This window comes from Pelodiscus sinensis, chromosome 2, assembly GCF_049634645.1.
Source record: "Pelodiscus sinensis isolate JC-2024 chromosome 2, ASM4963464v1, whole genome shotgun sequence".
Lineage (NCBI taxonomy): Eukaryota > Metazoa > Chordata > Testudines > Trionychidae > Pelodiscus > Pelodiscus sinensis.
In genome coordinates, this window is record NC_134712.1 from 229535890 (window position 1) to 229562458 (window position 26569).

Consider the following 26569-nt stretch of genomic DNA (forward strand, 5'->3'; position numbering starts at 1 on the left):
TTATTTTTTGTTTGCTTTGGATGAGACAAATGTGACGTTAATCAATTTTGTATTCTGGGACAATATATTTGTGGAAATGCTGTGCATGAAGAAACGATTACAATATTACCAATGAAAAAAATTAAACAAGGAGTGAAGACATCCTTAAAACCGTGATGATCTTTGTAAACAAGAAATACACATTTGGATACTCTTGTGTCAGGTGAACCGTCTGTACACACAAGCATGGTCAGGATTCCTTATTCTTTTGTCAGAACAGCTGAGCAGCCTGCTTTTGAACTTTGATTGCATTGTGCATCAGGAGGCACTGTGTGTGCAATCTTGTGGAACCAAACTCAGAAATGTAATGGGACTGGTTGTTCACATTGTCAACTGGATTCCTGCATAAGCCCTTAATCACCATCAATTTTAGTCACTGATTGAGGAAGTAGATTCCGAAAACCCACATCTACTAATGGACAGCAGTGTTCGCTGGTTATGTCATGGCAAAGTTTTGTTTTCACAAGATGTCAAGTAGTCAACTTGACTACCCAATAAGCTTAGGCTTATTGGGTAGTCGATGACTCACTTACATCCCTACCCGGGAACAGAGCAGGCAACCCTTGCTGCCCGGCTTCCAGGGAGGAGGCTTTGCTGCCCTGTCACGACTCCCTGTTCAGTGTAACTGATACTATTAACACCAATAAGCATCAGTTATTTGATTACACTCTAACATCACTACATCCAATGTCGTCAATAAACAGCAGATTTTAAAAATCAAAACGAAGTATTTCCTTATACAACGTGCCATCACCCTGTAATATTATTTGCCAGGGGATGCTGTAAAGGCCAAAATTATAAACAGGGTAAAAAAAGAACTAGGTAAGTTCCTGGAGGACAGATCCATCCATGTCAGAATGGGCAGAGATACAATACCATGCGCTGAGGGCCCCTATCCTCTGTTTGTCAGAAGCTGGGAGTGGATGACAGAGGATGGATCACTTGATTATTGCCTGTTCTGTTCATTCCCTTCCCTTCTGAAACACCTTTTGGAACGAAGGATACTGGGCCAGATGGACTACTGGTCTGACCCAATATGGCCAATCTTATGTAAAGATTTTAATAATAAAAATCTTTAGTACAGAAGCCCCTCAAGATAACCTCTTAAAATAGCAATGATGAGAGATGACAATCGTGGCAAATAATGTATTTTTAAAATATTGGCCTACTAGGAAATGTGTATTTATACACATTTCTAGTCACAAATCTAGCATTCTGGAGCAAAGTCACTAAAAGAAATGTTCCCACAAAGAAATGTTCCTGTAACATTTTTCACTCCACTATACCCCGCACAGTGTTGCCCTGGGTCAATGGAGACTCAGTTCAGAGATGCTTTCACATAAATTCACCTCCAGAAAAGGGAAGGGGGAAGGCACCTTGCTTCTTTCTCCAACCACTCACTCACTCTGGTCACTTATTTGCTGAGCCAACTGTTCACTCTACCACTGTTGCCAATGGTCTTGTGCCATCACCTGATGCTACCATCTGCCACTGTGAACTCTGCATCTTGGTCTCTTGAGGTTCCAACTCTCACTGCTGATGCAGATTAAGCTGTTTTTCCACATAAACACTGCCCCTCAGCAGGTCTAAGCACTTAACAAAACAAAATACTCTCTATAGAGCCTAATCAGCTCTGACTTTAAACAGTGAAGAGGGGCAAGTCAAATAGTGTTGGTGATTCTTAGGCAGATTGTCAAGCAAAACACTTGTCCCCACTTGGATCTAGCATCAGAACTGCCAGTTTAGCCCCTGAATTTTAGGAATTTAAAATCACAATTACTTAGCCAGTTAAATGTTAAGTTTAATCAGTTAACTGATCAAATGAGTACAGGTATGGGAGTTGCTCCAGCCTGCTGGGCTAGAGTAGATCCGGCCTGTGGCACAGGACTGAACTGGGCCTGCCACAGAGAGGGTCTACTCTGGCTGGCCAGTCGGAACAGCCCCTGCTGACGGTAAAGCGGTTAACCATTCACATCCCTAGTGCATTTCAATTGAAGGAAACACTCTCAACTAGGACAGACTAAGCAGGCATGCCAACCAGGGGTGGGGGATAAGGGAGCAAAGAGGGCATTTGTCCAAGGGCCCATTGATTCAAAAGGGCCTGGGGCTCCAGGTCACTGCTACTGCAGGAGTGGCAGCGGCCAGAGTCCCAGGCCCTTTAAAGCACCACCAGATCACAGCACACTGTGGGAGGTTCTGAGGGCAGACCAGCACAGGCTGCCTCCAGCCTCGCCCCTTCTAGAAGCACAGAGCCAGTCGCCAGTCTCTTCCCCCCCCCCCCCCCCACACACACACACACACATTGCCCAGGAACCCAACAAGACTGTCAGCCCTGCTGAGACTAAACACAGCCATTTAGTCATACAATAAGGGTAACAACACTTCGTCATCTCAGCATGCAAGTGATTTGTAACTCAACACTAACCAAAATTGAGCACTTGGGCAACATAGCGATGTAATTTGTTGACAGCTGGGGCAAGAAGGGGGTGGAATCTGGGGACATCCCTGCAACAGGCTACCTGCTTGCTTGCCAATGGTACAACTACAAAGGGCAGAGATATTCTCACCTTGGAAGCCAGCTGGGAAGTTGGGGAACTCCCAGTTTAAGAGATTTCTACTAACCAAAGCTTATCATAATAGGGAAGTTCTCATTATCAGAGATATCCAACAGCAACAAACAAGTGTGGAGACCCAACAGCTTATCCCTTTCTCCTAGTCATACTAGGAGCTCTTTTAAGCTACAAGAGAAACATTTACGTAACACTATTATATACATAGAATGCTAAAGTTCAAAATGTTCAATGTCCAAACTTTGAAATGTAAAACTGTTTATTGAATAGTATTTTATATCTTTATACTGAAGGTCTCATTTCACTCACTGTAAGAAGTCACAGAGAGGTAGTCTCTAACTTTAAAAACACCAAGTAGTCCTGTGGTATCTTCAAGGCTAACAAAGGATGAGCGGGTTTTACCCATAAAAGCTCATGATTCTATACATTTGTTAGTCTACGGTGCCACAGGACTAATAGTTGTTACTGTGTTAAACAATTTAAAGCATATTCTTCTATACTAAAAGTTTTGCAATCCTTTGTATTATACTTTTTGCCTCAGTCTAAAAGGTGGTAAAGAGTACTTGTTTTCAGTATGTAAGCAGATAAGCTCTACATAACCAAGGTAAGTTTTTTTAGTTAGCTGGACTAACCCTTAGGTTGAAGACATCACACCAACATACTCTGAAAGAAACACAGACAAACATCATCTCTTTACTCTTCAAGAGAGATTTGATCAGCATAGTTTGAAGGGGGAAAAAAAGAATCAAACTACAGAGCAAAGCAAGTAACATCCAATTATCAAGTTTGACGGTATTCCACATGGATTTATTGAGTCAGAAGACATGATTACAGTTGTATAAAACTGGAAAAAGCATGAAAAAAATATAAAGGTGAGGGTTGGTTAACTGCTAAATAAAATGAAAGTTGGGGAGTAAAGGGTCTTTCAAGCTGACATTCTGGAAGGGATACTAAGATCTTGGAATTACAGGGACTTTTCCTAATACCGATTTTCATTCTTAGTGTCAGCATTGTAAGTTCTGAAAACAGGCACTCTTCTAGGGCTGTCAACTAACTGCAGTTAACTTACACAATTAATGTATTTGAGTTTATCATGATTAAATAGAGTTTGAATCCCACAGTTAAAAATATAAGTAACTATTGAAATGTATTAAATATTTTGCGTGTTTTTCTAGAATTTCAAGTATACTGGCTACAATAACCAAGTATACAATGATCACTTTATATTTTTTGGCTGCACTAAGATAGTTTTGAGGTGAACTGAAAAATACTCTTATCGTTTTTAGTGCAAATATTTGCAATCCCGATCATGAAAGTGCATATTATAACGTAGTTTTTTTGCTACCTAACTGCATTCAGAAACAAAACAATATAAAACTTCAGCACCTACAAATCCACTCAGCCCTATTTCTTGTTCAATCAATCACGAAGACAAAAAATTGTTTACATTTATGGAAGATAATGCTGCCTACTTATTTACAATATGTGAAAACAAGAACTAGTGTTCACTATGGATGTCAACGTGTAGACTACACAATTAATCAATAAGCCTAGACATATTGGTTAATCGTGTTGACTAAATGCATTCCCCCACCCTTGTTATCAGAGGCGGCGGGGGGGGGGGGAAGGAATGGCTTAAAAGCCAGTTCTCCCCAGCACCAGCTCTGCAGTGCTGCCTGCCCCCGCAGCCTCTAACAGCCCTATGAGAGACTTTTTCTTTTCCCCTCCCTTTATCATCAATCAGTTTAGACGCTGCTGTGTAATTTGTCGACAGAACTGGCTTCCACCAGTATCTCACCATCCCAACCCTGATAGCTCTGCTCAGTTTTTTCATTTCTGCTGTCCTTCAGGTATGCAGCCCTCCCATTTCAAAAATGGGGGAAGACAACTGTGTGCTGCTCCGTCTGGGAAACAAAGAATAAATCATTGGAATGTTCCTGTTCTGCCTGCACTACAGAACACACAATGGCAGGCAGACTACTACTGCAGGAGTAGTGAGGGGAAGAGACTGTTGTGCTGCTTTGACATTCCTCAGCATGGAGAGATCACAGAGCTACTCATGATGAGGCTCCCAGAAACCAAGGAGGCTCTAGGTGTAGGAGAATCCTAAGGGAATCCCATGATGCATAGGGATCAGCTCTGCATTCTAATAACACTGCACTGTGGGATACATAGTCAAAATGCATTGCTCACACTGTCCATGATGGCATCCCACTGTGAATGTGATCTGTCAGAGGGAGCAAATCTGAACACCTTTTGATCATTTTTGTTTGGTCAACTTTTGGTTGTCAACATAAGTTTGGTGGACAAACTTGGTAGCATAGATGAGACCTTTGAAAACACTTCAGAGGCAGCAGGGGTGGAGGGGAGGCTTATCGATTAATCGTGTAGTTGACGACAGGTTGACATCCTCGTAGAGGGAATGTTAATTATTTTGGCACAGATCTTGTTTTAAGTCAGTTTTAAATATTACACATGGCACTTTATGTTTGGGATCTACATTAACCAAGCTATTTGTGCAGCATAGAATTTGGTGTACATGACCAGTCTGAATAAGTATAGATCTTGTAAACAGAATTTTTTCAATATCCTCTCTTATATTACTAATTCTTGGACCTTGTGAATAAAATTAAAGATATGCTGTTTGTTCTGCTTATTTCCAAAAATAAAAGTTAAATATGAAACCTAAAGAACATGACAACTCCCCTGTAAGTTAGGCTGCTAATTAAACAGGGATTTGTGATTTCCCCAAAAGAAGCTTACCAGTGTACATATACATTTTCTAAGTAAAACTAGTTAACTTACTTTGTTTTAATATGATCAAAAACAAAAATACATTTGAGAAACAGTAAATGTAAAAAGTCAGCTCCATTTGTAGGATCTTTACTACTCAGAATTAATCAAAGCAAGACAGAATCCTAGTGATAATCCCCCTTAGTGCGTCAAGTTTATGCAATAGTCAATTACTAAAGAGGATGAAAGACAGCAATCTTTGCAAATAGGTCACTGTCTATATTTGTAATAAAACAAAAACCTACTACTACAATAACTTTTCACAGAATAGGAAAAGATAACATTTAAACACAGCCACCAAAGATTTAGCTTAGCTCTTTCAAGTAGTCAGGATCACAACAACAACAACAACAACAGAAAAGGGAGGGGGGCAAAAAGCAATAAAGTTCCTCACCACTACTATAGTGCCTCCATGGTAGGCATATGCATACTATAGGGAAGATTACCCAAATTCAGTGACTTTAGCAATTCCCTTCAAGATTTTTAAATCTGTGTAAACAACATTAATGTACTATAATCAAAAAGTGTTAAGTACTTGCTTATTCAAATCACAAATGGGGACAGAACATAAGCTAACTGTAAAACAGGAACAAATTCTAAATTGGGAGTGCCAATTACAGAATAAAACCTTAAAGTTGAATTACTCAAGTCCTCTAGGCTGAAGTTAATTGTGTGCCATGTAACTGCTGAACAGATGGTACCCAAACCTGCACATGATTTTATTACAGAAGTTATTTTATGATATTAAGTCATATGCTCAATATTTTAATTAAAACATGACTTAATTGGTGCAACATTTTTCTAAACTATCTTTAGACCAGAAGTATATGTGCTCTTACAAAATAAATGGCAATAGAGACTAACTTCAGAAATCAGAGAGGTACACTATAGCTACCCTTATTAGGAATACTCCCACCGCTTTATACTTACAGTTGATATAAACTACATAATGATTTGCAAACTTCCAGACACTAGGACTACCACAGAAGCAGATAAGCAAGAGGAAAATATCACTTGCTACTTTTGGCTCTAGCAGTTTAATCAGTTCTTAGTCACACAGAGAATAAAAGCTACTGAGTTCTATAAACAAAATGACTACATTTTCCTTCTTGTTTAATACTTTTAGTGTAGATGGCGATGACAAAAAGCCAAGTAGAATATAACTAAATATTTAAATATGTTTGTTGAAGATGTACTTCTCTACAGCAGAGACTCTCAAGCCTTTTTCTCTCCCAGACCTCCCCTGAAAATGCTAGAAAAACTTCACAGCCCACCTGTGCCATAACTGTTTTTCTGCATACAACAGCTACAGCTAATATTATAGGATAGCAAAGAGGGCAACTGTCTGGAGCAATGGCACAGAGAACACCACAAAGCTAAGTTGTTCAGCCTTCAGCTTCACCCCTGGGTGAGGGGTTCAGAGCCCCATGTCACAGTACTGTGCAACAGGGCTTTAGATTTCTGCTCTGAGCCTCAGAGAGTCTAATGTAAGACATGCTTGGCAGTCCAGGCTTCCTGAAACCTGCTTATGGCTCCTGGACTCTAGGGTGAGAACCACTGTTATATAGTTCCTGACCAATAAGCAAGCTATACAGGGTGAGAACCACTGTTATATAGTTCCTGACCAATAAGCAAGCTATACAAAGTGGGTCATATACTATGGTAGTCTTCAATAGTCTCCAGTAGGGAGCCTGAGCCCGTTGCAGACAGAGGTTGCTTCGTGGCAGCCTCCCCTATCTCCCCTACCTGCTGCGTGGGGGGAGGGGGAAGCAGCTCATGTGAGTGGATATGGGTGAGGAGCTGGCTTGAAAGCTGGCTTCCTGTGTGTACCAGCTCCTACCTGCCCCCCCTTGTCCTCTGCACTGCTGCCTTTCTGTCAGAGGCAGCAGCACTGGGGTGGTGGGAGCAAACAGCTCCACAGATCTGATGCTCATGGTGAGCCAACTTAAAAGCCAGCTCCCCATGGTACCAGTTCCTGCTTCCCCACTCTTTGCTGCCTCTGATACAAAGGCAGCAAGGGGGAAATGTGTGTAGTTGATAAGATTAACCAATAAGCCTAGGCTAATCAATTAATCACAGACTCGATTACACATGGATATCCTTAGTAATGAGCAAGTTAGATTCTAAGCTTCCCCCTCCAATAATGCTTTGTAGGGTTTAATCAATGCCAAAAACGGTATAAAAATATCTTCTAACATTCTGAGGCGAGGTCTATACTAGACCTGGAAGGCTGGGTTAAGGTACGCAATAGGGATGTTTGCGAGTAGTCAAATGGAGCAGGTTCTCCCCAGCACCATCTCCACAGTGCTGCATCTCCCCTGCCACTCACGCTGCCTCTATCAGAGGCAGCAGAGTGGGGGAGGTAGGGAGACTGCTCCAGCAGCAGCCCATTCATGGGTGTCCCGATGGGGAGCTGGGCCCCCACTGCAAACAGGGGCTGCTTCCGCCAAGCAGCCCGTTTGCAGAGGCCCAGGCAGGCCATCGCAAACAAGGGTTGCTGGACTCAGCGTGAGCCGGGACCGAGCAGTCCCGGCTCGTGGTGGTCTGGGACGCTGCGTCTCTACATTTTAAATGTAGTAGGAGTCTGGCGGCAAATGTTCCCATCAGCAGTCATGAAGAATACTGGTGCTGACTGGAGCCACGCTCAGTGCTTGGTTTAGTAGGTCTTAACTAGACCCTGCCATTCGATTTAGCGAAAGATCGATCTCCAGCACAGCATGTAATGACATGGCCTGAGACACTTACTATTTTTCTGACATCAGAGTGAGGTTTTAAGCACCCTGTACACATCCTTTCCTAAAACCTTTACAGAAACCCTGGGTGAAATTGTTAAGAGCGGTCAAAAACAGTTTCAGAAGCATATCTGGAAACTGGCTTATCTGCTGATAAATTCCTCCCTTAATATTTCTGAAACATCTTAAAACCCTAAGCCCCGCATTGCTTCTTTACAGACAATAATTAAATCTTAAAATTAATACAATGAATGCAATATATTTTAATAAATGTAATAAACCAATCTCACTTTTGGATAAAAGTTGAATCAATCTAACGAGATAAAAGTGAGCTTCTGATTGTATCACAGTAAACTTAAATTTATAGTACTGACTGTGTAAGACTTAACTCTACAATGAAAAAGAAAGGCATCAGCTTGCCTTGTGAAATTAAAATATGCAATTGTGCCTGCCACTTTGGAACTTGATGTTCTAACTACAGACTAAGAGCAATAAGAACTGCTTTCTAAGTCATTAATTTCTGCACAGCTGACTTCTGCTAAACAATGCTGATTATTGAAAGCATGGGGGATGCTCCAGTGGAGACGGCTGGCATTTGTAATATCTAAAACAAGCCAACATAGGAATAGTGACATCAGCATTACTAGAGCTTTAATCCCTATGGCTAGTAAAATGTCAAATATTTCATTTAATAAGATTGAGATTCCATATGTTGAGATTAAGTTACTCCACTGCTTTAAAAATAAAAAAAAAAATTGCAAATCACGGTCAACATTCGTTTGCTTGTTTCCTGAGGTAATGGCAGTAAACAATACCTAAACAACAATATTAATAAACAAAGCCATATTTTCTTACAGCTAAAATCATAGGTCATGCCATTTTTAACACCATGAAGATTTCCATCCCCATACACATTAAAAGCATCCATGGTATTTGCCTTTTTCCTCTTCAACACCTCAGAAATGTATGAAAATTAGTCCTATTTGGTTGCCAAATATTGCCAAAATTAGCTGAAGACTAACTTGTAAACATCAATAAGTATGACATGATCAGCCATGCAAATGCTAATTGCATCTACTTATACTACAAATTGAATTGATTTGTTGCTTCTAATACCATGTTTCCTCCCATTTTAGTGTTACTGTACAAAGCAATATAGAAAGCATAAAAAAGTGTTTTAACTACAATACAATACAATGAGTTCCCTCAGCCTTGTCATGAAAATAGAAGTCTCAGAGGGGTAGCCATGTTAGTCTAATTTTTAAAAGAACAAGTAGTCCTATGGCACCTTAGGGTACATCTACACTAGAGGTAAAGTCGAATTAAGAGATGCAACTTTAGCCATGTTTATTGAATACCTGAAGTTGAAGTAGCTGTCTACACTGTAGGAAGTCGAAGAAAGAACACTATTTCCTTTGACTTCCCTTATCCTGCTTTCACAAGGAGTATCGACTGGAGCACCCCCCTCACTTCAATTAGCTGTCTTAAGTAGACCCATTAAGTTCAACTCTGGAAGATCGACAGCATCAGCTTCGATCTTCTCTGTAATGTAGGATCATGAGCTTACATGGGTAAAACCCACTTCATCAGAACGTTACCACACCACAACAGCTGATGGGCCACTAAATATTTTGTCTCTGTTGAAAGAGCATTAAATATATATTTCATTCTTAATAGGGATGTAATAGTATAGTCAACTAACTGATAAGCAAAAGCTTATCGGTTAATACTATAGACTACATACATTCCCCTCTTACCCCCATTGCCAGAAATATTTTAGCAGGCTGGCCAGTAGCCCAGCTCAGTTCCAGCTTGTGCCAGATCCAGGACCCACCTCCACTCTGACTTTGTATTTAAAGTGTATTGGGAACCATGTGGGCAGGCAGCCTGGCTCAGTTCTGGCTTGCACTGAGTCCGGGAGCTCAGTTGCACCCCCAGACGGGCTGCTGACTCCCTGCACTGCTGCCTCTATACCAGTGGTCTCCAACCTTTTTACATCCAAGATCACTTTTTAAATCTCAGAACAGGTGAAGGAAGATCTACCGCCCCGCCCCTTCCTTGAAGCCCCGCCCTCTATTCTCTTCCTGTCTATCACTTGCTATCCTCAGCCCTTACTTTCACACTCTGATAAAGTTTATTCTTAAGTTATGCGATATATAAAATTAAAATCACGTGTTTATAGTTATGAAATAAATGGTCTGTTTTTTATTCATGCTATTTAAATCTAAAATGAAGCATTTATTATTATACATTTTGTGGGGACAGAGTTCTGTGGCTGGAAGCAGGGGAGAGGGAACAGAGTGCCGGGAGGGCAGAGGACAGGGTTCTGCAGCAGGGGACAGAGTGCCAGTGGGGACAGAGTTCGAGGAGTGGGGACGGGAATAGGGACAGAGTTGTATAGCTGGGAACAGGGGAGTGGGAACAGCGTTCTGTAGCTGGGGACAGGGGAGTGGGGGCTGGGGACAGTGTTCTGTGGTGAGTGGGGTGCCAGTGGAGGCAGAAAGTCCCCTGCATCTGCCTCCTCCCAGGATCCCGCCCCCCCAGAGGGAAACCAGAGTGTGTCTTCCCCCGGGCCGACCCCTCTCTCCCCCCCTGCATCAGAGGGAAGCCCCCCACGTACGCCTGCCCCGGGGCAGAACCCCTCCCCCCGCACAGGGAAGCCCCACACGCTCTTGCCCCAGCGCCAACCGCCCCAGCGCAGGGAAGCCCCGCGCGCACCTACCCCAGAGCCAATCCCCCCCCCCCCCACGTGCGCCGGGAAACCCCGCGCACACCTCCCCCGAGGCTGACTCACCTCTCCTGTGCGGTGCAGGGAGCCCATGGTCCCTACTGCAGTACACCGAGCAGAGCAGCTAGCGCATTTCCGGAATCGCCAGAAGTGGCGCTAAGCTGCGGGACTTCTGTCCATCCCCAGGAAGCCGACACTACCTCCATTTTCACTTAAGGTAAGTACTGGGGCTCCCTGGGGGTGGGAGGGAAATGGGGGTGAGGCAGACAGGACGCCTCATGATCGACCAGTCGATCGCGATCGGCCTGTTAGTGATCATGGCTCTATACCAATGCCAGGTATTTAAGAGGGAAGGAACAGAGCAGGCAGTTATTAAGTGATCGATCCCCCATTGTCTACTTTCAGTTTCTGACAAAATGAAGATAGGGACACTCAGAACATGGGTTTGCATCCCTGAGCATCCTATCATCCATGAACTTTTTTTTGTTTTTAGTTGTTGTTTTTCTTTTTGAATCCTGTTTTAAGTTTTGTCCTTCACAACATCCCCTGGCAATGAGTTCCACAGTCCCTGTGCTTTGTGAAGAACTATTTCCTTTTCTTTGTTTTAAATGGTTGCCTATTCATTTCATTGGGTAACCCCTAATTTGTGCATTATGTGAAGGAATATTTCTTTATTCACTGATGTCTAGACATCAATCGAGATCAGTGTTTCCTTTAATTTTTATGTCCATGTGCACATACTAGGGATGTAACGGACTATCTGATAAGCAAATGCTTATCGATGCTTCTCGGATAGTCGCTCCCCCCCACCTTGTTGCCTCCATCAGCAGCAAGGGAGGGGGCAGAAGAGTGCGATACTTAAAGGGGGCAGTGCATGGAGCCCAGGGTCAGCTGGGGAGTTTCGGCATTTCAAAGCGGTAGCACCACACTGAGCGGCAGCACCATACTGGGCTCCGTGTGGAGGGGCAGCTTTGAAATGTACAAAAGTCCACAGAGAGGGCTTTTGTACATTTCAAAGAAGAAGCGCAGCATGGAGCCTGGGGCCAGCACGGGACTCTGAGGCTAAGGCTACACTACAGTGTTTTTGCACAAAACCGGCTGTTTTTGCACAAAAACTCAGAGCATCCACACCTCAAGCACATTTTTGCACAAGTAAAACGAAAGAACAGAGGGTTTTTTCCGGTGTAGGTATTCCTCCTTCTACAAAGAATACCTCCTTTTTGCGCAAGAACTCTTGTGTGGGGATGAGCAATGGGGGGGGTTGCACAAAAAGAGGCAATCGAAAAAAGCAGAGGTGCCCTGGTGGCCATTCTGTAAATAGCAATCAGTTTCCTTTCGAGAGCGTGTCCATGCAGTCTAGACTCTCTCTTGTACAAAAGTGCATTGCTTTTTCAATGCACTTTTGCCATGCGAATGCACTCTTGCGCAAGAAGATCTTGCAGAAGATCTGTTCCGCAAAAAGCTTCTTGCCACAAGAAGCCTGCAGTGTAGACTTAGCCTGAGTCCCCTGCTGACCCCAGGCTCCATGAAGGTGCTTCTGCTTTGAAATGCAAGAGTCCCTGCTGGGACTCTCATACATTTCAAAGGCGGAACATAGAAGTGCTTGTCAAGTAGTCAATGGAAATTCCATCGACTACTTGACTAGTGAATTAATCATTAGTGAAGATCCCTAGCAGGTACATCCACTCCATATTAGTGCACATAAGAAAAGTCATTCTGCACATGGACAGTATGTGGCACAGGTGGGGCTGAAGGTTTGGGGTACAAGAGAGGGTTCAAGGCTTAAGGTGCAGTTTCTGGGATAGGGCCAGGAATGAAGGATTTGGTGTGCAGGAGGGAGTTCAGGGATGAGAACTCTGGCTTGGGGCTAAGGATGAAGCGTTTGTGGTGCAGGCTACCCCAGGGAGAAAGAAACTCTCACCCCACAGCAGCTTGGGGTAAGGTGAGAAGTGCCTTGCCCTCTGCCCCATCATCTCTGTGCTGGGACTGGTGGTGAGGGGCACGTGTCCCCTAGTCATGGCAGACCGGGCTCCTATATAGGGCTTAATAGGCAGCTGTGTGGCCAGGCAGTTTAGAGGAATCTTAGATCAAGATTATATAGACCACTATCATATAACTTTTAGTCATCTGTTTCCCAAGCAGAAAAGTCTCAAGCTTTTAATCTCTCTTCATACTGAAGCTGTTCAATACCCCAATTTTTGTTGCCCATCTCTAAGTCTTTTCCAACTCTAATACAGAAGACCAACAGGATTTTTTTTTTTTTTAAAAGGGATTATACATATAAAGAGAACATTTACTTATATTTTGTTGGTTAAAAATGTTAGGGAATACAAATACTCATGATTCAAAATATAAATTAACCTCTTATTGAATAGGAATAAGAAAAACTTTGCCATTACCCTACAAGGACACTTAACACACTGTCCAATAAAATGCTCCTTGTACATTCCCTCAAACAATGTAAATCAGGATACTGTACTAAAGTACCTCGATTCAAATGTATGTGTGTAAAGTCCAGGTAACCAAATGTACTGTTTTTGTGTTAAACCACTTAAAGCTTTGAAAATTATGCTGTGGAATTTCCTAAAATAAAGAATTGCCTTAATTGTGGTTTTTCAGCAAACTAATTCCGGCTAAGAGAGACACAATCAAGATTTCATTTCTAAATTTTAGCCTACCCTTATTGGAATACCATCCTTAAACTAAAATATTCTTGGGTATTAAACAAGATGATAAACTGATTTACCAAAATGAATGTTTGTTGGAATGTACTCAAAATGCATATCACAGCAAAAGTGAAAAGAAATATAGAATTTGTTACAGGGATACTGTATATCACCATTTCAAGTGCCTCTCCTACTAGAAAAGAGCACAGAGCCTTACATTTATATATTAATAGTGCAGTATCAAAATGTAATTACCAATCAATAGCTCCTCTAGCAGCCTTTATGGGATAGACTGGTCATCTCTCCATTCCACTCCCTAGTAATCCAAAAGAGACTAAGATAACCCAAGATAGGCAAGACACCAGGGCTTGCTATTTTAGCCTAGAAAAACAATTTTTTTAAGCTATCACTAACTAGCTTTGGTAAGAAGTCATCCTGACCACCACCACTACTTTCACATATCTCTGCATACCTCTCAAAATACAAAATGTCAGTTTCCATTAGTTAAAAATTAAAGCTTGATAGGAATGGTCTTGAGATACATATCATTTCATAGCCACTAAAACTTTAATTACATTCACCTTTCCATATTTCATGGCTTTCCTACATCCAAATATAAATAAGAAATCAATGATAATGGCTACTGACCATAATGCATCTAGACTAAAATTCAGTGAGCCCAGAAGTTGAAATTAAAAGTACTGGGCTTGCTTCCTCTAGGGAAGAGTCATGAAGAAGTGTTTAAATTCACAGCATCTCCAAACTATATGTTCAACACTGAAAAAAAAATAGCTCTAATTTAAGTTCTTCTATTCCATTCATTCCCAAGGCAATGTAAATGAGAATAAGTACAAACCAAAGCACTTTTTGTTACAAATAAATTATACAGGCCAATTTTCTAACTTGACAAATCAATGTCACGCTAGATGAGATGAAAAATATTAAATGAAGATTTCAGCTCAATCTTCCAATCTTTATTTTAGGAAGCAAGTTAAAAAACAATCGTAAAGTATGTCAAACATGTATAATAAAGAAAAAAAATCACTTAGATCCTGTTTAAGCTTACCTGCACTTGTTCTGTGGAGCTGCTACTGAGTTCATCTCCAGATTCTGAATCCTGATGAATTTTTTCTGAATTTTCTCCTGCTGAATCACAGGACTGTTCATGCGAGAAGCTAGTCTTCTCTATCTCCATGAATTCTGGACAAGTGAAATGACTCACCGAGAGAGTCCTGTACTGGCTGGAAACCTTGGGGGATTGTAACTCACTATTAAGTTTTCCATTATTTTGGGAAAGGTCCAGGCTCAGGCCAAGATTTTGACCTTTGTTACTATCTGGTCCCAGATTTTGATTGGCGTCACGAACTAGGCTAGACACTTGAACTGGAGAGGATTTTCCAAAACTAGAAAGCTCTGGCGACTTGTTCACATTTTCTGTAGACCTCTGTAAACTATGTATCAGCTTCAAAGAACTATTTGGCAGTCCACCTGATTGTTTAACAGGTGGCATTAGTGCTTTTCGTGTTACTTCTTTCACATATTGTGCTGGCACATAGAAGGGCTTGGAATTTTCATCCTTTTTGACTTGCCACCAATCATCATTAGTCTTTTTTACTAAGACGTATCTCTCCCCTTGTTTTATCACAATCTTTTTATCCTTTGCCTCATACTCATAATCATATTCCACTTCAATGTACAATTGTCCTGTGGGGATCTTTCCAGTTCTCTCAGCCATCTCTGTATGAAAGAGATATTCACGTTTCAAGGCAAAAGGTAAGGCGCATCATGACTTGTTTTTTTGATGTTTATATCTGTAGAAAAACAAGAACAAAACTGTCACCAGTCTGTTGCCTAAAATGTCTCAGAGAAAATTGGTTTCAAAATTAATACCGCATACAGGTATTGCATTAATTATCTAAGTCTCTCAGACAAGTAATAAGTTTGATAAAATAACTGTAAAATCCAAGCTTAGACTCTATTTATGAAAGTAAAACAGTGGAAACAATTGTCACACTTCTGCCCTTATATGCTCATGACCCTCTTACTATCTGCAAGTTACACATTAAGCCTATTGTTTCTGTTACTTAGCAAAGAAGATCAGTAGGGTTTTTTTTTAGCTCTTGACAATCTCTTGCTTACGCAGAAGCTTATATTCTTCATGGAACAGTTTATAATTAAGTCTTCAGAAGGAAAGATTGGCTTGCTTATTTTGCCTCCACTTCTCTGGTCCCAAGTCTTACCTATTAGTCCCCTTAATCATAAACCAACAAGCTTGTGACAAGCCAGCAGCTGATGATACTCCATCTACGTGCTATAAATACCATTTCTGTATTGGCCAAATAAATCAGCAGTTAGCTGTAGAAGGAACTCTCTCTCTCTTCCAGTAGATGCACAGCATAATACCTCTACAATCAAACAAAGGCTTTCATAATGGAGCAAACGGACTACGTACAGATTTTAAATGTTTTTTCCCATGGCACCATTATCCAGGATTATTATTTTTTGATCTCTCTCTCTAAATGATGTATTTTAAGTTCCAATTTAGTGTTTGGGTTTCAGACCAGTCAGAAGCAGTTAAAATTATCCACAGTTTATTATGGTGGCATTTTAAACCACTTTCTAGTTGCCTACTTCATAAGACAGTGTGGGAAAACCCAGATAGACCTAGAAGGGAAGGAGACAATACAAACAAGAGAACATTAGAAATGGAATAAAAGGACATAGCCAACAAGAAGTGGGAAAGGAGGGTGACAAGCAAATTATGAGCCTTTCTATTTTCTTCTATCAAATTGGCTTCACGTATTCTATGAAAAATTTGGAAAGTGCTTTCAATCTAGTCTAGTCCAGGTAATAACCAAATGCATTTCTGTCCTTTTACTGCATTCAACAGTCCCACTACAGTGTTAGTCAGAATCCAAAATGCAGGACAATGTAGCACTTTAAAGACTAACAAGATGGTTTATTAGATGATGAGCTTTCGTGGGCCAGACCCACTTCCTCAGATCAAATAGTGGAAGCTGAGGAAGTGGGTCTGGCCCACAAAAGCTCATCATCTAATAAACCATCTTGTTAGTCTTTAAAGTACTACATTGTCCTGCATTTTGCTTCAACTACCCCAGACTAACACGGCTACATTTCTATCACTAGTCATAATCCAGTGACAAGTTGAGTTCCCAAGAACAAGTGTTGCCTATTTAGTTTGCCCACTGCATAACAAATCAGTAACAAGAAATGTTAAGATTAGCATTAGATATAAAGATTAACACACAGTATAAGAGAGTAGAAAGTCTAAAAACCAAATAGCTAGAATGTTAGCATCTTTAAAGTATTTTTTTAGAAGTAAATACAGCACTTATAAAATAATGTATAGTTTCCTGAATACTCTGTTTAGGGAGTAAAAATTCTTTAAGAAACTTTGAACTCCTGAAAGCCCCAAACCTGCAATCAGAACTGCATGGGCTTTACTCCTGCAAGAGAATGAAATTGATGCAACTCTACAGTGAGGGAGGCATCCACACAGATGTGACTAGATGCTTGGAGCCTGAATGTGCAAACATATGAAATGTTAATGGGGGAAGTGGGCTCCTCTGCTTGGGAAAAATGCCAAAGATATATAAAATAGACCCTTTTTCCTTTGCTAGTGTGGCTAATCATACCTCTGATCTTTCAATGTATTATGCACCCTTATTTCCTATTAAATTCAGTGAAAGTTGAAGAAGTGAAGCTCATAGAAGTGAGGTCTCTAAGGCATCTCTGGTGCTTAAAAAAGTGTCTTCTTCTACAATTGACCTTCTTCACCCTAAAGTATTATAAGAGTGACATTTTAATGACAATTATTTCCAGTGTGAAAACAGCATAATAAATACAGGATTGTTATTTTACTGGAGGACTTTACAAAATAAAAGATTCTATGTTCAATCATACAAAACTGAAAAGGAGCACAAAAATAGAGCCTAAGGTTGTGTGCAGACACTTTGCTTATAAAGTACATGTACGTGTCAGTGTTAAAGATCTTAACAAGATTATATGGCTTTGGTTAAGAAATGAATAGTTTTATGTTATTCAATCAAATGGAGGTCTTATAGCAAAGGAACTCTGATCACCTGTTATCTGTCCTCAGCTACACAGATCCAATCTCCACATATGATTTCTCTCCTGCTCTTTCCCCTTCTACTTGCAGCTTCAAATTTCCATTATGACACATGCAGGAGGAGACTATGATTTACATATGTTTAGGAATATTTTGCCTTCTGTGCTTGTAATTCTCACCCTCAACCCAATTTCAAAATCTTCTCACAGGAATATTCCTCTTATTAAAACTATTAAATCTTACTGCTCCTAGTGCTTCTTCCAAGCTGACTGCTGTTCCCTGTTTCAAGGTCACACCATACAGAAACTGCTGCTGTTATTTTTATGTTGCTCCCCCTCCATCACAATCAGCTAAACTTCACATATGAAACCAAATTCTTAATGCTATTTCAAGATGGAAACTGATACAAGCTACTGACCCAGCTTTTAAAAAAAAAAAAAAAAAAAAGACAATAAAAAGTTCATTGTATTATGGGACCAGAGACAAAATAGAAATCAATCATGAAGAGAGCCCAGCCCCACTACCCTGATATCAGTCTCAATCTCAAGTCTCATTTCTTAAGGAAAGGAAAGAGATAGCAGTTCTCTCTTCATCATTCACTTAGTAGTATGTTTAAGTCAGAGGACCTATTCTAAGCAGCCCATGAAGATTTCTGCAGTAGCAGGGCACCCTAACTACCTGGATGGGAAAGAAAATTAGCATGTTATTTATCATCAATGCATAGTAGACTGAGCCATTACTGTAGATTAATAAGTAGATTGTGTCAAGATCTAGCTAGTAAGAAAGACTCATTTTTGTCTGCTACAGTGAAAGGCAATAGGAATTCCTGGGGCTCATTGTTTCCCACTCACAGGTGAAGTGAATCCTGTGAATGCTATCAAAATAATGTCATGCTCTTGATCACATGTATCCAAAATGCAAGAGATTATATGCAGCCCTTCTTATGAACACTGCCACAAACATACTCTTTCTACTATAGTAGCACCACTAGTGGATTCCTTCCTTCTTATAGGATTCTGATTTAATTTGTGCCCTTCTGAGGATATGAATGCTCATCTTTTGATAAAGTAAGGAGGCATTATAAAACCTCTTTGATAAAATTTAGCATTAATTGGTTGGAAAAGCTGCTTAATGTAGAATCATAGGGTTGGAAGAGACTTCAAGAGGTCATCAAGTTCAATCCCCTTTTAAAAGCAGGGCCAATCACAATTAAATAACTCCAGACGGAGCTTTGTCAAGCCAGGACTTAAAAACTTCTAGGGATGGAGACTCCACCACCTCCCTATGTAATCCATTTCAGTGCTTCTCCAGCACATAAGACTGGAGTTAAGAGTTCTTGATTTATTCTTGACTTTGCCACTGCCAAAAGTGACAGAATGAGTCACATTTTGTAACTTCTGTATCTCTCAGTTCTACTCACCCCATCATCTGTAAAATAAGAATAAATTTTCACTATGGTAAAATCTGTAGATTTTGATATTTTAATGCAACTGGAGACCTGATTCACAAGATTAAAGTTACTGAAAGGACACAATGAAGTCAGCAAGAAAATTCACCACTCACAAAAGGTCTGAGATGTGCATCTAAATTTGTTTCTTTGGTTAACAAAAGTCTGGGTGACAGAGCATTTAAAAGACTGATAGTGTCCTTATAGCCTGGTAGTGATTAAGTTCCTCCACTCTACAAAACATTTGTGTTGTCTTAAGGATGTACTATGCAAAATACCATTATGTTGCCTGTATGGTAGGAACTGAAGTGGTTAAAACATCTTTAGATTTTTAGCTTTAGAGCTCATGCATAGAATCTTTTAGGTCACCCATTTTCTAGGGGAAATGGAACACTCTCTCAGCACCGAGATGGTGATTATCCATCAAATTCTGTAAGGACACACCCAATATTGGGTAGGTTTTAGGACATGCTGAAAGAAGAAAAAGCCATCTCCTGCCAGCTTCAGGAGCCTCAGTTCCAAAACCTCGTCTCTCATGAACACTTTTCCAGTTTTAATGAATTTGTTCTGACAATTTTCCTGTTGTCTGACACACATCCCTGCCAGAAGAGATTCATCCATAAACAATCTGGGCCCTTGACTAAGCACAAACTTGAATATAACAAACTGCTTATTTAAACCAATTTACTTAGAATTGATATAAATTTGAATTAGATACTTTCAGGTTGGTTTATTTCAGTTTAGCAATTCTGTAAAAAAAAAAAAACCTACACTGAAATAAGACTTTTAAGCTTTGTCTACATGTTCAAGTTTAATGCATTGCCACAGCAGCATGTTAACACAGTAGTGTAGTCACAGCACCATTATAGGTAAATCACCTCCCCGAGGAGAGTAGCTAATGACACTGGGAACACGGCTCCCAGTGTGAGGATAGTTTACATTGGCACTTTACAGCGCAGTAACTTACTGCACTGGGGGGAAAAGGGAGATTCACACCTCTGAGTGAGAAAGTTACAGGGCAGTAACTTGCCAGAGTAGACAAGTCCTCAAACTAAAACAGAAGTGACTACAGATTAGGGGTGTAAAGAGTGTAGCCATTTAAACTTGGCTTAGCTTATTGGTTACCAAAAACAGTTACACGCAGCTCCCTGTCTGGCTCTAATGATGCCGGCTGCTGCCCTGCACTACTGCCTCTGTACTGGATACAGAAGCAGCAGTGCAGGGTGGCAGTCTGATCCTGGATGCCAGAATCCCCATGCATATCAGCTCCCACATGCCTCCTCGCACTGCTGCCTCTGATACAGTGCAAGGCAGCAGCCAGCTTCCCACGGAGAGGGGGTGTGTGCAGGATCCAGTGCACACCAGAGCAGGCTTCTGGCATCACATCAGCTGCCAGGGAGCTGGCAGCCACCTCACATAAAACCATTTTCAGCAGTTACAGTTAGCCAATTACATACATTTTAACATTCCTACTACAGACTAGCATGAGTTTAAACTAATTTTAAGTTACACCTTTAGTTAAAATCTGTGTAACTTTCAGATAAGCCTCAAGTAAGTACTGCAGCTCAGCTATTTCCCCAGATTTCACAGTACTTCCCATCTTCAAATATCAGCACTACTCTGCACAAAGAACAAAGATTTCCCCTGTGACTGCCAGGCTGCTGTCATAGCAATTCACTGCATTTCTAAGCTACAAACTGGACTCCTTTCCAAGGGGTGTTTGAAGAATATCAGAAATGGTTTTACAATTACTTTGACTTTTAAGAATATTTTTAAGAGACTAGTATGACATTTTAAATTTACAAAAAGCTGAAGTTCAAACATTTCACTTCTCAAAAAGGTTAACTGAACCACTAAAAACTAAAAGCAAACAATAGCCACTGTTTATGTGAGCCACACAAAAACAATGGTTTGGTTCTTGTACCACCTCTGCAATACATATTTCATTAAAAGAATCAGTCCCTACAGCTACAGCAAATACTTTAACAGTGTTGCAGCACAAACCAGTCAGTCAGTCATAGAAACTGTATTTGAGAACATTTGTCCTAAATTCTTACCAACAGAATGCCAGATGAAACAAAAAATTTACTCAATTGTCTCCACATAGTAGTTTTTTCCCCCCTTAAGTGTGTCCTTGCAACTTCTCAAAAACATTTGCTACAACAGCATTTCTTGAATATGGTTCCAAGATATACTTATTTGGGGACAAACTTAAACCATTGTGAAATTCTTGTTATTTAACCTTTTATTCAAATTTTTCTGAGACACTTTCTTATTTTTCAAGATCAAAAATAAAAAAGTTAGCTAATCATTCTTTCAAGCTTTTCAGTACATTCAGTGACTAAGGAGAACAACAAAGAAGCCAACAATATATTCCAAATTTATAAGTATTCAAGTTTGGAGTAAAATTTGAAGAAATTTCTACAATATCAAAGAGCTACTTTTTTTTAATGTCATCAGAGAGTACCTCAAGTCCATACTTTCTAGAAGACAATTTCTCTCACATCTGCGCTGTTAGAAATGAATTTCACATACTGAAGTTTCATCAGAACAGTTTTGCTTGACAACAAGCATCAGTTATTTGTGCAGAATTGTAGGTAAAATCATGTCAAGCAAACATATATATATATATAACACAAATAGCACACATGAACATTAGGGACTTTCAGGACCATTAATAAAAGGTTTAAACCTTTACCCCTTCCTCCAACATAACCATCATCAGTATTAAGAGACAAATGCAGTTTCCAAGCAGAATGAGCCCGTCTGCCCTAAATGTTTATATTTGCTTAAAAATTAAAAGCATAAGTAAAATATAATTTCCTGATAACTGTCTATTGGCTCATCTTAGAGACTTCTGAATACATGATATATTTTAAATCATTGTCAAAGCAACTTTTAAAAGCCACTTTTCACCAACTGTATATGTTAAAGCAGGCAGCCCCTTGCCTTTCACTATGCACTATTGTTATATTGTTGATTAGAATGACCAGCAATAAATAGCTGAGCAAATCTGTGTCTGTACACAGTGATTAAATTATACAAACAATCATTCTAAGCATTTTAGGGTGTGTTAGAGTCCACATTCAAAATGGACATCTGAGAAATACAGTAATGGCTACCATCTCAACTAGCACTGAAGCAGTTTTGATCTGAACCTTAGGATTCATTTTAACAGGTAAAACAAAATTACAGGACATATTCATAGCTCCGTTAACTAATTTGTGAGCAGGCACATCTGCAGTATATACATACACAAAGGTTTTGAAAAACAAACCGAACATGCAGTCTGTGCAATGACCAACCAACAACAACAACAAAAAAGTCACCCACCCCACTTCATATTTCCAACACAAGAGAGAAAGTCGTTCTCAGTCAACTTTATACCCAGGGCTATGCAGCCTGCTTATCAGGACAGGCATTGGTACTGGAAGCACGGGTGGGCGGCAGGGGCTCCAGCCCCCCGACTTGAAGGGGTTTCCATTATACAGATTTACAGTTTGGTTCAATGGCTCGCAGCACCCCCAACTATAAAACCTGCTCCAGCGCCCCTGAGCACAGAGAAGGCAGGGGTAGCAGTGCCACTGTCGCCCCCATCCCAGCCAACCCCAGGAGTTATGGTGAGTACGAACAGGCCAGCGGGGGTGAAGCAGCCCCTGGATACAGAGCAGGACGAGCACAAGCCTCCTCGCTTCCGGGCACAAGCCAGCCCCTGCCAGGGGCCAGGAAGAAACTTCCCCTAGGACTCCCGCCCTCGGCGGGGGGGAGGAGGGCAAAAGGGACTCAGGCTCCTTCCAGGAAGGGACTCGGGGCACCAGCCAAGACCCCCTCCCGGCCCAGCCAGCTTGGGGGCGACCCTGGCGGCGGCGGCGGCAGAAGCAGCAGCCTCCCGCGAGCCAACAGGGTCACCCGCCGAGACCCCGCCCCCTTCACTGCCCGCCCCCCCGGCCGGCGCCAGGCCTTGGGCCCCTGCTTACAGCCACCTTACCCGGGTAGCCGCCGGGTCCGCTCCCGCCTCAGCGCGGCCACAGCCGCCGCCACCGCCAACCACTGCCGCCGTCTCCGCCTCGCGCTCGCGCAATGTCAGCGCTCCCTCGTCACGTGCCGGGGGAGGGACGGGGGAAAGCGCGGTGACGGGCCAGGGAGGAGGCACCTGGGGGGGAGGGGGCTACGGGGAGAGGGAGAAGCTGTGTGGGGAAGGGAGATGGGGGGAGGAGCAGAGCTGAGGCAGCTGCGGGTGGGGGGGAGAGGAGGGAGCACGTCACAGAGGAGCTCTGTGGGAAGGGAGGCCGGAGAGAAGCAGCGTGGGAAGGGGAGATGGGTCTATTTTTATCATATGCTACATAGACGTGAGGGGTTATTTTTTCCATACACAACGTCATGTGGCTATAACAACTTTAGTCACTTCACCCCCATGTGTTTTAAGAATTTGTCAATTTAATCACTAAGCTTTGTGAGCTTGATTACTAAGACTTACTCTCTTATTTATTCTGATACGCATTGTTAAGCATCTTATTTTAGATTTTTTTTCCTCTGTTTCACTGCTAATTTTAACTTTAATGAGAACTGCCACAGGCTACAGAACTCACAAACATCACAATGTAGGTTAAATCCTTATTACTCATAAAAATCTACAGAAGTCAAAGAATTTTAAATTAACCCGACTTAAATAATAATATTATTTGTATGAGCACCCAGAAATGTGCTGGATGTTTCACAAAAGCCTGTGAAGAGCTTGAAGTCTAACTTAGAAAATGATGCAACAGATGTGAGTAAAAAAATCTAATAAAGGGAGAGCAGAAGAGGCATAACTGGAATAATTATAATAAGAAAGTATACAAAGAAAGGACTTGATTCCATTTATGTTGTTCTTTTTATTGTTAATTCCTCTCCCTTAACTTCTGGCAAGGCTGCAAAAGTTCATGGGAAGAATTTGAATTGTGTTGTAAATTTTGGACATAGAAGTTGCCATAGGAGAATAAATATTTGCAAATCTAGCTTAGCTTTCTAAATATATTTATAAAATCTTTTTTACTCTTTAGGAATTTAAGCCCTCACTGAAGTCTACTTCTCTGATCCTTTGTGTTGCTGAACAGTTTTCTTTGTTCTCTTCTCTATTATAGCCATGTATGTTGTCCAGACTTTGCAACTCTGAAAGCAAATGAAATTCATACTCTATCTTTACTGGTTAAACAAATGAATTTAAATTTTACTTAAACACAATTTGAATTTGATTATAGTAGTGATAAGCAACTTAGGCTAGTGAGTGAGCCTCCTTCACTTCAGTGGACTGCAAGATTGTCATAACCAATACAGTCTCCGGGGATAGGATAATTTTGCTAACTGCACTTGAATTTTGCTGGGTGTGCTAGTTGAACTATAGCAGCACTTTGGTTGGATGCCAAGAGAGTGAATGGCTCTCTCAGTAAATGTTGTGTGCGGTCAGCATACACCTTGCTTCACATGCCTTTTATGAGTGTGTCACTTTAGTAATACCAGTAGGGGAAAAAAAACTACACAGACAGAAGCCAGTGGAATTGGACAACCCTGTGTGTGGACAACGGTAAACAAAATGTCTTGTGGGCCATGCATAGAATCAACATGGGCTACGTTCAGCTTCTGGTCTGCAGGTTGTCCACCACTGGATTATAGCTAAATGGGATTCTAACACAACTGGATTCCTGGCTCAGCATGTACTCAGTGAGGCTATATCTAGATGGCAAGCTTCTTTCGGAAAAAGTTTTTCCGGAAGAGATCTTCTGAAAAAACTTCTTCTGAAAGAGAGCATCTGCACTGCCAAAGCTCATCGAAAAAGTGATCTTTTTCGAAAGATAGTGTCCATTCAGTCTGGATGCTATCTCGCATGTAAGCTGTGATTACTATGGGTGGAATGGCCACCAGGGCATCTGTGTTTTTTCCTCTTTCCTCTTCTTGCAAAAGAACTCCCTCTTCCCCGTCCACACATACCTTTATCCAAAAGAGCTCTTTCGGAAAAAGGCTTCTTCCTCATAGAAAGAGGTTTACCAATGTTGGAGAAAACTCTGTTCTTTTGATTTTCTTTCAAAAGAACGCAATTGCAATGTGGATGTAATTGAAGTTTTTTTTTTAAAAAACGGCTGTTTTTCTGAAAAATAACTCCATAGTGTAGACATACCATGAGTCTGGGCATAAGCATGATTTGACTTATGTGTGTGTTGCGGGGGGGCATGAGGGGGAGAAGACAGGCAGCTCTAATCAGACCACCAGGGCCATGTAGGAAGGGACAAATTCTGCTTTTTGCCAAGGTTTGCTATTTGGGCAGGCAACGACCCCTCTGACCTTTCCAAACTATACAATCATGCAGGTTTGTACTGGGGTGGCTAGCCCAAGCAACTGCCAACACCACTATAGCCACACTGCTGTATTTACTGTCCTAACTAGAACAGAGCTAGGGCTTATGGAATACGCTCATTGCTGCTGCATAGATATTCCCCCAGTGTGCATGGGGCCAAAAATATGTTAGAACAATGTACTAGTCTAGATAGCACCATCTAGACCAGTGTTTCTGAAAGTGTTCCATGGAATCATTTTGAGAAACATTAACTGGCCACCCCGATTTGTTTATTTACTGGCACCGCAGCCACGGAGCCTCACGGCTCCCATGGGCTCTGTTTCGCTCTTTGCAGCCAAGCAGAGCAGTGGGAAGATGTGGCCCGACCCACGCTGCTTCCCACAGCTCCTCTTCGCTACAAAGGACGAAATGACGCCAATGGGAGCCATGAGGCTCCATGGCTGCGGTGCTGGTGAATAACAAATGGGGGTGGCCAGTTAATGTGTTTCACAAAGTGATTCCACAGAACACTTTCAGAAACAATGACCTACACCATCCCTGATAGATGTCTGTCTAACCTGCTCTTCGATATCTCCAGAGATGGAGATTCCACAACCTCTCTAGCGTAGCGCAGAGTGTTGCTCACAACACTCCTGTTAAAGCATTCCATAATCATTTTTTCTTTTGGGGGGGGGGACAGTATCACACTGTTGACTCATTTAGCTTGTGGTCCACTATGACCTCTAGATGCCTTTCTACAGTACTCCTTCCTGGACAGTCGCTTCCCATTTTGTATATGAGAAACTGATTGTTCCTTCCTAAGTGAAGTACTTTGCATTTGTCCTTCTTAAACTTTATCCTATTTACCTCAGACTATTTCTCCAGTTTGTCCAGATCATTTTGAATTATGACCCTATCCTCCAAAGTAGTTGCAACACCTCCCTGCTTGGTATCATCTGCAAACTTAATAAGCATACTCTCTATGCCAATCAGTCCCAAAACAGACCCCTGCGGAACCCCACTTGTTATTAATGGTTCACAAACATGCTGGAAGGGCATAACTACTCTCTGAGAACAGTTATCCAGACAGTTATGCATCCACCTTATAGTAGCCCCATCTAAGTTGTATTTGTCTAATTTATTGATTAGAAGATCATGCAAGACAGTATCAAATGCCTTACCACATCCACCGCT

At 41.3% G+C, this 26569-nt stretch overlaps 1 protein-coding gene across 11 annotated transcripts in view; it reads right to left on the reverse strand.

Annotated features, from left to right (window-relative positions):
- The window catches only part of ARHGAP12 (Rho GTPase activating protein 12), a 142472-nt gene extending 119198 nt beyond the window's left edge, over window positions 1–23274 (reverse strand). For 3 of the 11 annotated variants that reach the window (XM_075922655.1, XM_075922657.1, XM_075922652.1), the window contains exons 1-2: window positions 23054–23271; window positions 14595–15339 (exon numbers count right to left, since the gene is read on the reverse strand). In XM_075922655.1, coding sequence (XP_075778770.1) covers window positions 14595–15263 — 669 coding nt within the window. In that variant the 5' untranslated portion in view covers window positions 15264–15339; window positions 23054–23271. Of the gene's footprint in view, window positions 1–14594; window positions 15340–15980; window positions 16206–17184; window positions 17328–23053 lie in introns of those variants that run through there. The other 8 variants (XM_075922658.1, XM_075922653.1, XM_075922659.1 and 5 more) reach the window with 6 other exon arrangements.
- Window positions 23275–26569: the final 3295 nt, after the last annotated feature.